Source organism: Terrapene carolina, unplaced genomic scaffold, assembly GCF_002925995.2.
Source record: "Terrapene carolina triunguis isolate 2854851 unplaced genomic scaffold, T_m_triunguis-2.0 Scaffold139, whole genome shotgun sequence".
NCBI lineage: Eukaryota > Metazoa > Chordata > Testudines > Emydidae > Terrapene > Terrapene triunguis.
Window position 1 is genome coordinate 9,756,341 of NW_020664490.1, and position 17,278 is coordinate 9,773,618.

Sequence of the window (17,278 nt, forward strand, 5' to 3'; positions counted from 1 at the left end):
AATCACTTATGCCCTCTTCTTCGTCTTTAGCCTATGTGGTCCAAGTCTAACTTTAGGAGGATAGGGATTGTCAATTGCTACTTTGACTCTGTCTCATCACTAGTACACTAGTTAACAATACATCTTTATGATTCAAAATAACAAGTAGAGGAGAACCTATCCTGGATCTGTTGCTTACTAATAGCAAACAATTGATTGAAAATGAGAGAATAATATGAAAGCCTCAAACCAATTACTTTCATTCGGTATAATAAGGAATGGATTAATAGAACAGAGCTCTAAAAAGGCATTTGATTTCAGGAAAGTAAATTTTGACATTAAGAAATCTCAAGAGTAAGAACTGTTGGGAAGAAGTATTGAGAATGGCTGAAATGCTGAATTTTGTTTTTAAAATGTCATTAACAAAACTGGAAATTTTATGATTAAGAAACAAGGAAGACATAATACAAACAACTCTTCATAGAGAGCAGGTAAGGGAGTACTCGGAAAATTTGAACATATAGAAATTTGGACCAGGGGACATTCTTGAATTTCTCAGGCCCTGTTTACCCTGTGCAGTCTTGGACAGCGTATCCCAGTTTCTTTTTCAAGCTAGTTGTCACTCTTCAGCTCTCAAGCAGTTGAGGAAAACCTGGACAAGATTGGTATCTGTGTCCAAAACTATAGTAGAATACCCCCTTGAGGACTTCATAGAAATGTAGGGCTGGAAGGGACCTCAAGAAGTCACCAAGTCTAGCCAACTAAACTGTGGCAGGACCAACTAAATTTAGACCATTCCTGAAAGGTGTTTGTCCAACTTGTTTTTAAAAGCCTCCAGTGATGGGGATTCCACAATCTCCCTTGGAAGCTTATTCCAGAGCTTAGCTACCCTTATAGTTAGAAAGTTGTTCCTAATATCTAAGCTAAATCTCCCTTGCTGCAGGTTAAGCCCATTTCTTTTTGTCCTACATTCAGTGGACATGGAGAACAATTGATCCCTATCCTCTATATAACAGCCCTTAACACACTTGAAGACTATCAAGTTCCCCCTCAGTCTTCTCTTCTCAAGACTAAACATGCCCATTTTTTTTAAATCTTTCCTAATAGGTCAGGTTTTCTAAACCTTCTATCATTTTTGTTAGTGTCCTTTGGACTCTTTCCAATTTGTTCATGTATGTCCTAAAGTGTGGCACCCAGAACTGGACACAGTACTCCAGTTGATGCCTCACCAGTGCCAAATAGAACAGGACAATTACCTCCCGGGTCTTACATATGACACTCCTGTTAATACACCCCAGAATGATATTAGCTTTTTTTGTAGGTGCATCACATTGTTGACTCATATTCAATTTGTGATCCACTGTACCCCCAGATCCTTTTTAGCAGTACTGCCACCTAGCCAGCTATTCCCCATTTTGTAGTTGTGCATTTGATTTTTCTTTCCTAGGTGTAATACTTTGCACTTGTCTTTATTGAATTTCATCTTGTTGAATTCAGACCAATTCTTCAATTTGTAAAGGTCATTTTGAATTCTAATCCTGTCTTCCAAAGTGTGAGCAACCCCTCCCAGCTTGGCATCATCCACTAATTTTATAAGCACTCTCTCCAGTCCTTTATCCAAGTCATTAATGAAAATATTGAATAGTATCAGACCCCTGTGGGACCCCACTAGATATACCATCTGTTTGACAGCGGTGATAACTGCTTTTTGAATATGGTCATTCGACCAGTTGTGCACCCACCTTATATTCATTTCATCTAGACCACATTTCCCTAGTTTGCTTATAAGAATGTCATGTGGGACAGTGTCAAAAGCCTTACTTAAAATCAAGATATATCACATCTACTGCTTCCCCACTATCCACTAGGTCAGTAACTCTCTCAAAGAAGGAAATACTTGTACTCCTTTGGTCTTGATACGTTTAGGGTCAGTGGCTTACGAACATAAGAATGGCCGTTCTGGGTCAGACCAAGGATTCCGCTAGCCAACTGATGTCTTGCATTCCCTCCCCCCCCCCCATCCCTTTCTCTTGCAGCGACCTAGCCTTCTGCTTTTATGCAGAATTAATTTGTTTTTCTTTTTCTGCCAATTTGTCTCATCCTGGAGCAAACCTGGAGAGACATACTTGTTGTTGCTCCCAGAAAATAATTTTATAAAGGCTTTCTGAGCAAGTCCTTTGATTTGTAAGTACTACTCTAACATAACCTGTAGGTGGACTCATCACATCAAACAAGGGGAACTACTGCATGATAACACTAGACTATGTAGTAGAATTTTTTAAGAACAAGCATCTTTTTTACTTATATTATTTTCTCCTCCTCTGTCGAGGTCCAAAGAAAAATGAGGCACTGTGCCAGAATTTTATTCAGCATCTAAAGGATGTTCATGCTGTGATTGCAGTTCCCTGCAGGCAGAGGTTCTCCAGCTCTTATTCCACTTAATTCATCATTCAAAACCCAGCAGGGGACTCTGCTTGATTTTGGACTTGAAATGGTTAGACTGGTATTTGCCCCACTTCTCACCCCCATGAGGTTTAAAATAGAATCAATCTACATAGGGATCCTAGCAATTGCTCCCAGAGAACTATCTAGCCTTGATAAACCCGTAGGATGTGAATAACATCCCAGTGCCAGGTTTTGCTCTGGAACATTTCTTCTATAATACAATAAAATAGTCCTTTACCTTCAGCCTGACCTCAGTACCCAGGGGTTTTCCAAAATTGATGTTGGTAGTGGTTGTTTTTCACAGCCTTCCCTTCCATGTGCCTTTAAACCAATATCTGTTTAGCACTTGCCGTTATGACATGTATTGAAACCTTTAATTGGGTGACCAATTAAACATTACAACAGTACAAAACTCCCTTGCTTGTCCATGTGTTTTATATACACTCCTGCAATACATCCTGTTGGTTGTGTACATGCTTTTGTTACTTGCCTTCAAGATGTGCACCAGGAAAGAACTTGAAAAACTCTTGGCCAACTTCAAGTTAACTTGAAAAACAGTACAGTTGAGGTGTTATGGATATAGAATTTATTTTACACTGTTTATAAGTCTAAAATGCAATAGATTAAATATAAAAACAAAATTCATTGCTGAAAACTGACTCAAAGGTTTGGTGATGAAGGTAGAAAATTAAGAAACTGCTTTAGGGCCTTTAGAGATGGTGGAAAGAAACATGTTGAATGATAATTCATATCCTTTGACTTGGGCTTGTCTATACAGGAAAGTTTTACTGGTACAACTACCCAGGTGGACACTCTTATTCCAGAATGAGTGAAGAGGAAGGTAAAAGGGACTATTATACAAGAATAAGTGTCAACTCACAGAGTTATACCAGTATAATTGAATGTGTCTAAATTTACATCTCAATGTATATTGAGATAACTTCCATGTATAGACAAGCTAGCTTCTGTCAGGCTCCTCCAATCAGTAGGCTTAAAACTACTTCACTATCAGAGCCACAATGTGATACTATGTACATTGAAGTGTCATCTATATTTGAATTAAAGATCTTGTATTCCTGTTGGGAGTTAAATGTTTACCCCTGGAGTCTTTTCTTCCAGAGACTCAGTCATTTGTGGAAAAGACCAAAGAGAATAGGACTTTCTTGGCCTGGCTCATGAGGTCTCCTAAACTCTCACAGTCTTGTCCAATTGTATTGCACTTCCAGACTAATTATAAATAAGTCTTCCCCTTAGTGCTGAGAGCTATGAAACTAAAAGGAGTTTGTGAATTCTAGGTGCTATCACCCTGCAGAGTTTCCACTTCCCTGTCCTTGTCTCACGTAAATAATCCATTCCTCAGGTTTACTTCCAGATTCATATACATCTATTAAAGCTTGCTATTCAGAGGACCACCAATCTGGACACAACTTTCTTAATTTCTTCTCATGTCAAGATTATGCCCAGTCTGAGGTAGAGGGCACAGGTGGAGTTCTGGATGGCATAAGGACAGTTGTCTCCGAGAGAGTTTAAATTGCACATAAATGGCCATTTGCTTTTATTGTAAAATTTCACATAGAACAGTGAGATTGGCTCTGATCAGCGTCAAAGAGACAAAAGGGAAAAAAAGTAGCAGCAGCAGTGATCTGATCAGACAACTGAACTGTTTTCTGATATGTTGAAATCATTGTGGAAAACCAGGCATCCCAGGTTAATAAGAGAATTGAGTATCCTCTTCCTGTGGAAAGAAAAGCATCTAATAGCCCTCATAGTGGTCAGACCATCTTTGCATGCAGGCTAAACTAAAATGCAGTATTTCCTAGGGAGTGGTCACTCCCTCTTATTATTAGAACCCCTTTGTCCAGGTGGGAGTTCCCATATATGACCTGTTTATGTCAGTGATGAGTACCTAATTCCAGAAGAATTGCAGTGGGTACCTAGATGTGGTCTATTGTGGCCCACCATAGAATCTTTTTTGTCCCTTGGTCCATGGGCTTGCTTTATCTGACTCCCTCCTATCCCAGCTTCCCATTAGTCAAGGTTGTCTCAAAGATTGAGGCAGATGGAACTGTTCCTGCTTGCCCAAGAAGAGCCTGGTTTGTCAACATTTGAGCTGTTCATGTACAAGCAGTGACTCTTTACCCAGATTCCCAGTCTCCTGTCTCAGTACATTCCAGATCCTATCTCTGATGACTTCATGTGCAAGGGGTTAACCCTCTTGGAGGAAGGAGTCCCATTGCATCCATTACTTATTACATGATTTGGAAGAAGTTCTTTTATTTTCCTAAGAGACAGCCGTGTGTGTGTGTGCCTTGAACAAAGTCTTAGATCTTCTGCAGGAAGTTTTTGGTATGTACCTGACTATCAGTGTTTCAAAAGGTTGGGCTTCTGACCTCTGTGTATCCGATATAGGGTTGTTGTTTTTTCACTGGTTTCCCAAGCTGATTATTAGTTTCTTAAGGGCTCTTATAAGATACAGATCTCTATCTTGGAGTTTGTCCTAAGCTATAGTTTAAATTGTGACTTAAAGATCTTGTGCAAGCCTCCCTTTGGCCCTATGGACAAGATGGTGATTTCCGATTTTTAGCTGTTGTTTAGTCAGTAACCTTCTATAGTCATTCTCACTTAACAACCTAGTATATAAAATAAGGTGACTTTGATTATGATCCTTTGTGCATAAGTGTCTCCCATCCCACCCCCCTCTTTCTCAGATGACAGTGTATAACAGTTTCACTGTCTGGATTCATGGGAGGGCAGTAAAGTTTTGCCTTACTAAGAATCTAGAATTTTGTGTAGATTAATGGCTGTTGGACATTTTGGGGACATCCACAATAGACCGAGCCAAAGTTATCCTGTCCCAATAGATTAAAACTTATGTTAAAGAGGTCCATGTTGACATCTGTATTTTGAGTCGTGGAGACAAAGCTCCAGAGGAAAAACTATACTTTCCAAGCATCTCCAGTGTATGGACTTGCTCACATCTTTCTTTTAATTAATATATCATTAACCAGACTTAACATTATTATTTTACAGCACCCAAAATTGTTAGGCACCTTACAGTATAGATAAATTACAAGTGTTCCCTATCTAAAAAGCTTACAATCTATTTTCACACAAGACACAAAAAGGGGTATAAAAAAAATAAGGTGATGAGGTTAGAAAAGAACCATCGGGATTACCGAAAGAGTGATTGGTCACTAAGTTCACAAGGTTTGTGAACAGAATAGTTGATACTTTAAGAAGCAGTTGTATAGATGCACACAAAAAGGGTTTTGAAACTGGTATCATTTGCATTGTAGTGATTGGATTAAGATATGCAGGAGAAAATATTAGCATCCATATTTTACAAGGATGTTGAGGTAGAGTCAAGACATGGGTGGCAGGAAGACCATAAAGCGGACGTTGCAGTAATCAAGTATCAATAAAAAAGGACTGCAACAAAGGTATAAAGAATATACCCCAAGCATACATCCTGGCCCCACATACATCCTGGCCTCACGCATACATGCACACATGGAGGCTGCAGAGCCACCGTGCATCAGTTGCCGCTCTGAGCAGCTGGGATTTGAATGGGGCACATGAGTCTCTTACCCACACATGCTGGTCATATGGGGATTTTCCCCTTTACCTTCCTCTTCACACGGACTCTGAACTCACCACCATCTAAGTCTCCCTTTTCCCCTGTGCCAAAGGAGGCAGACATGTGTCATGAATCTCTAAAGGGGGTTCAGCAAAAAACATTTGGGGAACCTCTGGTGTATGGAGACATTTTTGTAATGTATCAAAGGGGTAGCCATGTTAGTCTGAATCTGTAAAAAGCAACAGAGGGTCCTGTGGCACCTTTAAGACTAACAGAAGTATTGGGAGCATAAGCTTTCGTGGGTAAGAACCTCACTTCTTCAGATGCAAGACGTGAGGTTCTTACCCACGAAAGCTTATGCTCCCAATACTTCTGTTAGTCTTAAAGGTGCCACAGGACCCTCTGTTGATTTTTGTAATGGCAAATCACAAATAATAAATAATGAGGGCAAAAGAATTTCAGTCCATCAGTGGAGACAACTGTAGAATGGCAAATGAAGGAGGCAAAGTGATGTCAATGCTGGTTTCTGGGGAGCTGATAACAATACCAGGACTGTTACTGTCATTGAAATAAAGGAAACTGAAACACAAGAAATAAATATTTCAAAATAACTGAGATTTGGGTTGGTAAATTCTCCATTAGTGAGTCTTTACTCAAGTTTGGATGTCTTTTTAAAAGATAAGCTTTAGTTCATCCACAAATTATGGGGCTAGATACAGGAGTTACTGGGTAAATTTCTGTGGTCTGTGTTGTGCAGGGAATCATAATGGTCTTAAAAAAATTATGGATCTATAAAATTGCATGAGGACCTTAGGACTGTGCTGTGCTAACTGCTTGCAGCTCAGCTGGTTCCACCCCTTATCTGTCAGTTTGAACTCTGTCCAAAAGTGGTAGATCAACAGTGCGCAAAGAAATATTAGTGAATATGAATGAGAAGATATTAAAGTGTGATCATTGGGTTTTTAATTGTTGGTGTAGATGTGCTGAAAGAGGACTTCCGAGTAGATTTGAGACATGTGAATTTAGTTGCTCTGCTGTTAATAATTTAGGGCCAAATTCTGATACTTTTACTCACATTAAGTAGCACCTTACTCCAAAGGTGGTCTCATTCACTTCAGTCGATACCTAAATTGGTGCCTTAAAACTAACTTTTAGGGTGCTATTCTCCTATAAAAGGGGAGATTTTTTTTTGTATCATTGGTGGTTAGTGGGTGTCATATTAATAGATTCTTGATTGAGTTATGTCAGTTTACACCAGCTGAAGATCTGCCCCCTTTATGTCAGTTGGAGAAGACAATACAATCTATCACTGCAAAATATTTTCAGAAGTGCCCAGAGCTAACTATTTTTACTAGAAGAGGGAAACACAAATACAAGTAGAACACATTAAGAACATCAGTAACTGATGTCTTACTGAAGAATTACCAGATCTGGGAAATGACAAAATGGATATTTGAAAACCTTTTTTTTTTTGGCAATGTTATAAATTAAATTGTGTGGGTTTTTTTAATGGATTAAGTGTTTTCTTCTCCATTTGATGTATGAGAATTTTATATATATATATATATATATATATAAAGACTTCCACTTCCATTCACATTAATGTATCTTGGACAAAAATTCTAGTGAGACTGGATTCCTAAGAGTAATGTGGCACCAACTTCTGTAATATTTGCATCGTTATAGCTCATGAGATAGTGTGAAAGCCTGTAATTTTTTAAGAGTAAATTTTGTATATATTGTACTAAATCACCTTCTTATAATCACTGTGTTGTAGTGGTTTTTTGCCATTCTGTTACTCTTTTACATATGTTATGTTCCTACTTTAGGTTCCCTTTAGTAACCAGAGTGGCTAAGAATATGTAGGTATTCTTTCTTTTAGAAAGAGTATTTGAATCTTGTACAAATCCACATGCTTTTTTCCTGTAAGACTAGAATTAGGATCTGTTTCTTACATCTTAGCCCAAATTGAACTGACAATTTGAGGCAATTTGTGTTATTTACATGATCTATCAATGCTCACAATAGTGTTCTTAAGATAGGAGTTCCAGAAATCCCCACAAACTTTGAGAGAGACTTCCTCAGTGACCTGTTTGATGTCTAAAAAACAAGGTGATGGCTTTTCTATATATAGGATACTAGCTTCAGAGAATAAGAGTTACACATGTTGCACAGTACTTGGTACCAGGACCAGACGAGACTGAGATGTAAACATAACAATTTTTATTAACTATAAATACACTGGGTCAAATTCATATTCACTTAAATGACACCTCTCATTAGCAGCCTCTTGCACTCCATTGGGGATTTACCCCTTGTGGGGGGACAGGCTGTGATGCTCATGCAGCCCATCTCCCATGGTGCCTAGCATAGGGGCAGATTTAATTTGCACTGGGACTTTCCATAAGAATTCTGCCAGCAAGATCAGTGCTCAATAACTGACCCTGACTCTACCTGCCACATTTTTGATCGGTTCCAACTTCTTGGACTGCAGTGACCCCTTCCCACCCCCTCACCCCAGTTTGTGAGGTTGTAGCTGATTTGTGCCACTACTGGCATTTCCCCAGCAGATTTTCCACCATTACTGAATGTTTGACAGGCTTTCCACTATTGGCAAATCCAGCCCACCAACATAACCCAATTACATACAAACTATGCAATACTGTCAGTTCTGAAATCCAGCTTTCAATGTAAGCCTTTTGTATCATCTTCCCCAATACTCCTCTGTCTTTTCCCTTGAGAAGGCACAGCCCACCTGATTGAGGGAGCCACTAGTATTCCACCAGTACCAAGTTAACAATATTTCTATAAAAACTGTCATATGGGTTAGTTGAAAAGGGAAGGATTTCTCCACTGCTGGCTACTGATTAAGTACTGCTTAATTCATTGTTTTTTCCAGAGCTGGGCACAGGCAAGTACCTCTTTCAGTGTTTCTCTGTGAGCTGACTTAAGTCACCTCAGCCTTCCAATAACCTTTCACACTTTTTCCCTGTCCAACAGTAAAGCTGTCTCATTTCAAATAATAACTAATTTTATACATATCACACTCATTTCCATCTCTGTTGTTGCACTCTTTCTTGAGCTCTTTGTCTTCCCTATACATCCCTTATCCCTTCAGTATTGGCTTACCCTCCATATATCTCTCATAGTCAATACTACAGTTGAGACAGAGCATTGAATCCAAATCCCTTTGAATGTCACGTTAGTGTGGGAAATGGAAGGATACAGATTTGAACCCACAAATACAATTTTTATTAATCCTAAATTCAAACACTTGAAGATTATTTTCTAGCTCCACTTTGAATATGGCCAGAATTCCTCAAATAAACAGTCGTAAGATTTTGGCCTCAGATGGAGGAAATTTTACAAGACCTGCTAATTTTGAAACATTTTGCCATTTTCAACCAAAAACATTTGTAATAGATTTAATGTTGTTAAACCCAAAACTAATCCTGCTCCACTCACCAATACGACCCCTCTGACTAAATCTAATATGGATATCATCACCACTTTGGTGAACCATCTCTAATAAACACTAATAAAATACAATGGAAAGGCTGAATACAATTGGGCAGTTGTAATTATCTGTGCTGTGTCAGGTAGAGAGATCCATGTTTGGTTTCCATTCCATCCCTGGATACACAGGCCAGGAGGGACTGCAAGACTTGTGGTGGAGAAAGAGTGCGCAGCTCCTGTGGAAGGGGAGTGTCTTGTGATACTCGGTAGCAATCCTTACAGATAAACTAAGGGAATTTAGGTTTGTTACAAGGACATGGAAGAGTGGAAAAGGAATCAAAAATAGCCAATAAGAAGTTAGAAGAGGAAAGGAAAAAGTGTATTCCGTTCAAGTTCTTTTTCAATATTTGAGTTTTAAGCAATGTTGTTCATTTCCAAAAATTCTTAATCTCATGCACTTTCCACATGGTAATAAAAATAATGCATATAATTTAATTTAATCATTTAATATACCTTTGTTTCTTCACACATGCTTATATTCTATATAGAGCATCTTAAGTTTTGAGTATATGCCATGGGCTGGTGAGAGTGTCCAATTTTTTATGTGAATTAAGTCTATAATAAGTAAGCTGCTCTCTCACTTTCTGCATAAACATACCTGAGACTTGCTCAGTTAATTAGAAACTGTAATTCAGTTAAAGTTATGTGCAGGTTCTAATGATCTGATTTATTAAGAGTTGTTCTAAGCTCCATAAAGGATATAAAACATTTTTCATGCTAATATTACAATTGATTGTAGTTCAGTAAGGTTTTAAGTTAACCCAAAGTAAAATAATTGAAAGAAACTGCAGACAAACCTTGATAAAGACCAGACGAAATAGTGATGGTATTTCAGTTAGACTCCTACACATATTGTATTAATAATAATAAAAAGATGTTCAAAACCATGATCTTATTTCATAAGGTTTTTTTTAAATGAGGTTATCAACCTCCTTTGTATTTATTCAGAAAAAGAAATTCATACAGATTGACTAGTTCAGCATAGTGAGTTTAAAGTTTTGAAGCTGTATTAATGCCACAGACATAACTTAAAATAGTAAAGATGAAATTAATCTTTTTTTATCCATTAATAGGTCACAGTGATGGCAAAAAATATAATTAGCGTATATTAAGAGGCAACCGAAGAGCACTGAAAAACCAGAGCATTTCCAACTAATTACTAGCCATACATCATTTATTACAGATTAGCTAAGATCATGTACTTGGTGCCCCCAGTTACTGCGTCCATACATGTGGTCATTGTTGCCCTCAAGCTGCTGAACTTGATGGTTATATTTAATGAACTGAGACTAGACGATGAAGGAAAGTACTAAGAAGAGAAAATATAGACAGCGTGTAGTCCATTCAGTTGAACAGTGACCTTTTTAACCTTGATGTATGCAGGAAGTATCTACTTGTATTTTAATAATTATGTTAAGCTTCTTTAATAGCATTTGATATAAATTGTATAGGGACAACCCATCTACAGCTGAAAAACATAGGCAACAGTTATTTCTTTCAAATTACAACACATTTTAACACTGGAGCTATGTGGAGGGGAGAAGAGATGTGTGTTTTCCACCGTCACAAAAGCCACAGTTTTGTAATGCCTCTATCCCTCTAATTTGCTGTAGCAATCTGTACCCAATGTAACGACTGTATAATTTCTAAAAATCACTTTGAAATAAGAATGATGCATAGATGACTTGTGCCTCCCCAGACTGGGGGGGTGGGGCACAATCGAATGGGGAGGACACGTGATCGCCCCACATGTCTCCTCTTCCCAGCGACCCTGCACCCAGCCTGGGGGCCAACAGGCTCTCCCCACCCTGTTACCTGCGGAAGTGGAAAGGGGGCTTGTCTTTCTCTCACTGTGCCTGCCCCCCAGCATGTTTGGCTGCTCTCCCTGGCGGCCAGGCTGGGCAGGGAGTGGGACAGATCCACTTCTTATGCAGCTGAGACCGGCCACTCCAGGTCACTGCTCTGTGCAACATGGCGACTGCCTGAGACAGAGCCTAGCTGAGGAGGCAGTGGTGGGACAGGGGCCAAGTGAGACGGAAACATGCTGGGTGGGGGAAGAGGGGACTCCGGCTCGCTCGGCCCCTGTCCCCAGCAGCCCTGCCTGAGCGGGGAGCGGAAGACGCCACCTGCCCAGCCAGACTCTCTCATGCAGCTGCTGCACTGCACAGAGCAGTGACCCTGAGTGGCGGGCGTGAGAAGTGGCTGGTCCTGCTCCTTCCACTCCTTGCCCAGGCCTGGCTGCTGGGGACAGGGGCTGAGTGTACCAGGGGGTTGACACAGCAGGAGAAGGACAGAACCCCTCTTTCTCTACTCCACAGCAAGCCAAGCAGCAATCTTGGGGGGCACTTGACTCCGCATGCCCCCCCATGCATTGCCTATGGAATGATGCTTATTTCATTTAAGGAAGGGTAAGCTAGCAATTCAAGCACAAGATTGGGACTAAGGAGACATAGATTCTGTTCCTGTCTGTGGCACAGAGTGACCTTTGGGGAAGCGACTTCACCACTTTGTGCCTTACTTTCTTATCTGTAAAATGGGGATACAATTTCCTTTCTCCCACCTTTTGCCTGGCTATTTAGACTGTGAGCCCTTTAGGGGAGAAAATGCCTGTTACCTGTGTGTTTGTACAGTGCCTAGCACAATGGGGCCACGATCTCAGCCTGGGCCTCTGAGTACTATCATAGCTAGAAGGGGTTGCACGCTTGATTGCTTCAGTAGGCCAAATTCATTATACACACTACTGGCTCCTTGCATCCTTCAGTTCCCCTTCACAAGCTCCCTGTGTGCCTGCCTCCCTTTCCCTTCTATTTCAGTGACTCCCTGCAAATCCACTCCCCCCTCCCTCATGCCAGGGGCCCTGTATGTCCCCAATTCTCCTGTTCCTTCCATATGAGGGTTTCCTATTCTCCATGCCAGTGATTCTCTGTACCTCCCATTCTCTCTTCTGCCATATGCCAAGTGCTGTGTGTCCTCCCTGCCCCCATGGCAGGGTCTCTGTGTGCCTCACGAGTTCCCCCTCTGCTATATGCTAGAAGCTCTGTGCATCTCCCTCACTTTTCCTTTATTACTGCTCCTGTGTTACCCATCCATGTCTAGAGGGTTGCACACTTCATTGCTTTGTAGTGTGGCCACTTAAACATTCCTGGAACACCAGACATTGTGCTATTCTGGGAATAATGTGGGCCCACTTCTGTCAGCATGGCCCACCCCTGCTGATGTGACTGTGCATGCGAGGTTATGCTGGACAGAGAGGTGCCATTTTGAAGAGTGTGCTGCCCTGCCCCTGCCGGCGTGACCCTTGCATTCATGGTGTGTGCAGGGTCACACCGGGGGGATGGGAGAGGGGTGGAACTGTACGCTCTTCAAAGTGGGATTCCTCTGTCCAATATGGGAGAAATCCACGTACAGTTTTGTTTCAGAACCAGATGGAAGAAACCACCCGATAAGAGGACTGTCCAGTTCAAAATTACTAATACCTGTCTCTTCCTAAGGAAGGAATGGAAAGGCGCCCCTAAGGAAGCACAACAAGGAATGAATCTCTTGATGATTAACTGTTCCGTTCATTCCCCCTGGGGCCCCTGGCTGTGGCCACTGTCAGAAGACAGGATACTGGGCTAGATGGACCTTTGGTCTGACCCAGTATGGCCGCTCTTATATTCTTATGTTAAAACCAGACAATTAGCCTTCCTATTCAGTAGGCAGAGGCTACTTGCATACCTCCACTCCCTGAACACACACACACACACCCAGACACAGGCTTCCTGTGAACTGCCCTTCCCTCCTCACCTGTTTTCATGTGTAAATGGTTAAATATTTACAATTTGTAATTTGTTAAATAACTTCCTTTTTTCTGTCTGGGAGATAAGTCATTCAGGGTGTCAACTTTTTAAAATATAGTGGGATGAGATGGGTGGGGGCAGTGTTATGATGAAAGGTGTTTAATAGCTGTCATCAACTGCCTTTGATCTATAGACAATTACAGTCCTGATTGGTGTGCTAACCAGATGTCAGGGGCTTTGGGTCCTTCAGTTCCCCAATCTGTTTTTTTCTGTTTTTCACCCAAATCAATAGGGTTCTACCTGAAATTTTGGAATTGATCAGACAGAGTGTTCCAAAGTTATCATATTACATCCAGACAAACCGATAAATGCTATGAAGTAGAGTGTGGGGCCTCGCTTCACTAAGCCAATAATAATACAAGGAAGATTTTTCAAAGTTTGATTAAATTATGGTAACTTTTTATATTATAAATAGCTACATTTGCATTGATATGGATTGTAAGTTAGGCAGGTATTGTATTGTGTACACACTGCCTAATACAAAAGCATCCTGATACCCAATTACTAGCATAATAGAAATAATGAATAATAATTTTGACTTTCTGTCAGATGGAGTCTTGTTCTACTTTTGTTCCACACACCAAACTTTGTCCATGTCAGTGAGAGCTCTGCATGTGACTTAACTACACCTCTACCCCGATATAACGTGACCCGATATAACACGAATTCTGATATAACGCGGTAAAGCGGTGCTCAGGGAGGCGGGGCTGTGCACTCCGGCGGATCAAAGCAAGTTCGATATAACATGGTTTCACCTATAACGCAGTAAGATTTTTTTGGCTCATGAGGACAGCGTTATATCGGGGGAGAGGTGTACTATAAAATGCCTTTGGACTTCAGACATTTCTAATGTAATGAAACAAATGGGCATATTTGTTCTGTGTACAAAATATTTTCCAAATCGTTCACTCTGTTTATTTTTGAAAATGTATCAAAGGTATACAGAGGAATTACTGCAGAAGACCTAATTACTTATCTGATGTAGGTATCTTGTCTTTATTCTACTCATTTGTATGTGATGACATTTGTTCTCTTTTTAAAGGACAATTAATAGTTCAAGAAGTAATTTTTGAGAAAATTACTTTAGGAAGAATTCTTTTTTATAATTTATTTTGCCTAAATCACACACTATAAGACAAATATTTTAATTTTGAAAGGAAATATGTATATGTGGCAGAAATAGAATTTTGAATTCCTGTGAACCTAAGTGGATTTATATAGGTGCAAATAGTATATTCTGTCTTGAAATATTCAGAATATCCATGCTAATTGTGTTGATTTAGCTGTATAGTTTGGTCATCCTCTAGTTTTTCTTTGTCAGGTTTCACATAGTTGAAGTAGCCTGCAGGTGAAAAGTGTCCCATTAATCTTTTTGATCCTCTAGCACTTGAGCATAAGAATAGCTGATCAATTACAGCAATTGTCTCCCTAAATGAGCTTTTCACATCTACATCTTATTTCATTAGTTAACTGTCTGCTCATAGAACTGATAAAATGGAATAGTAGTGGCTTCTTACAGCTTGTTCTGTCTTACAATACAATAAGGATGGGGTTGTTAGCAAAGCGGGCACAAAAGAGTATTTATCCACTACCTGCAATAAATATACATGCTATTGTGTAGGAGTACTTTTGTCTCTAAGGGCTGTTTGTTGAAACGTACTTAAAACAAATCCATTTGCTGTTCAGCTTTCCATTTAGTATAACTAGTGCTATGAAGAAACTTTTTCTATATTTGACATTTTTATTCAGCATCCTAGGAAGCGTGTCTATGTCCCAAACCATTAAAATGAATGTATATCCTATTTAATTTTAAAATTTGAAACTACCATTTTTAAAATTAACAAAATAAATTTGCCTTTCTCCTCCAATACCTATTGTATTTCAAATGGCCAATCCACTATTTAAAATGTATCTTTTACATGCAAAATGTGACACTGATTCTCTCCAAAAGAAAATCTACAGTTCTGAAGCTGCAAATAAATATGAACACATTATATTGTAATAATTATTCAGAGTTAAGTATAAAGTTCTGTATATTTAACTATGCTCATGTTGCTTTAATTTATAAATGATCTAAGAATTACAGATGACAAAATTCATTCTTCATTCTAAGTGCTGATTTTATTTTTACTGACACTGTAACTAAGGAAATGTATTTCTCCTTTACATCTTCAACCCATATTTTGGGGAAAACAAAGTAATATTTAATTATATTAAGACATTTTAGTGGAAGCCTGTAGTTAATTGTATTATTTCAGAAGCACATTAAACAAATGACAGCTATTATGGCAATCGTATTTTCCTTAACTAAATATTTTATATTTTCAACTACATGAAGGGGAAGTTTCCAAAAGAAAATCTAACTAGTTACTAAACAAGGGTCTGATCCTGCAAAGACGAGAGTATGTGACTAAAGTTATTCATATACATAAGTCTATGTAGGTTCAGGCCTCCAAAGATTGTTGTGGTATATTCACAATGTATTTCTATATGAAGTTTTCTTGGGTAAGATTGCTTTCTACTAGTCACTGAAATGCGCTAACCCTCAAAAAAAATTATTTTAAATATAAAACATGATTAAATACAAAACTCTAACCTACACATTACAATGATGATTCCAAACAATTGTGTGCTGCTTTCTGTACATTTATGTATATCTGACTCAAAAGTTCTTAAAGCCGTTTTCACTTCAAACTTGTTTCAGTAAATTTGAATGCTTGAAAATACATGTTGCATTGGTTTTAAGGAAATAAATTCAGTTTTATAGAATGTATAAAACCACGGAGTTTTGACAGCTTGATATATGTAACCTTTTTAATTCACTTTTGATTGTTTATTGCAGGCCTTGTGTGTATGAAGTCGAGTACTTCTGTGGTTGAACTTGTTATGCTGCTTTGTTCACAGGTAAGACATTTTTTGGCTTTAATTGTATTAGTTTCTTCACACAGTGACATATTACTAAATTTTGAGTTTGTTATTCTTGCTTATTTTTTTCTTTCATTCTTTCTATTTGAATATGATGCAAATACAAATGCCATTTCTCACACCTTTCTGTAAAGTGTGATTTCTTGGTACATGTTGTAGAGCAGCAGTACTTTCATATTGACATGCAAAGTAATATTTTGTAAACAGTTATTTGTAAAATATATATGCATATACATTATATACTTTATCCTGTTATGCAGAATTTTTGGTCATAATTTCACATGAAACTTTCATTTTCCTGAATTAGTTATTTTTAAAACGTTATTATGTAATAACATTAACTTTCACCTCTAGGATACATGATGTTAAGTTATTGCACATTTGATGTAAGCTTTCAGTCAGTATTTAAAAAGCTGGGTAAAATGGTTATTAATGATCCCTCAGATGCTTGGATTTTTTTTTAATTTTCCATTTTTCCAATATCATACATTCAAATTATTTAACATAATTGAGTGTTTCTGTGAGAAATCTAAAAAGATGAAAAAACTGAGACTACAAAATCATTAAAAATATTTTGAAACTGAAATAACTACTCCTGGTGCTTTTGATAATTCACCCCTGGATTTTAATTAACTTTAAAATGTGTTACTGGCTAGATTTCATACATACCTGTCATCTTGTAAAATATAGTTGTATTAAAGAATCAACAAATATTCTTTGGTTTCTTTAGTTTTCTACAGCAAATATGTATTACCCTAATAGATCCCCAATCCCAAACAGCTTCTAAATTTTCTCCAAAGATTTAATTATTTCATATTATTTAACAAATGCACACACACAAATGCGTAAATAACAATTAAATTCATAGAGTAGTGTGTAAAATGAGGTGCCTGTATCTCTCTCTCTCTCTCTCTCTCTCTCTCTCTCTCTCTCTCTCACACACACACACACACACACACACACACACACACACACACACACACACACACACACACAC

The 17,278-nt window shown here is 38.7% G+C and overlaps 1 protein-coding gene across 1 annotated transcript in view; it reads left to right on the forward strand.

Moving 5' to 3' along the window:
- The window catches only part of LOC112121265 (neurobeachin), a 959,539-nt gene that overhangs the window by 404,805 nt on the left and 537,456 nt on the right, over window positions 1-17,278 (forward strand). Inside the window, exon 34 of the mRNA XM_029911962.1 lies at window positions 16,199-16,260. Within this exon, the coding sequence (XP_029767822.1) occupies window positions 16,199-16,260 (62 nt within the window). The remainder of the gene's footprint in view (window positions 1-16,198; window positions 16,261-17,278) is intronic.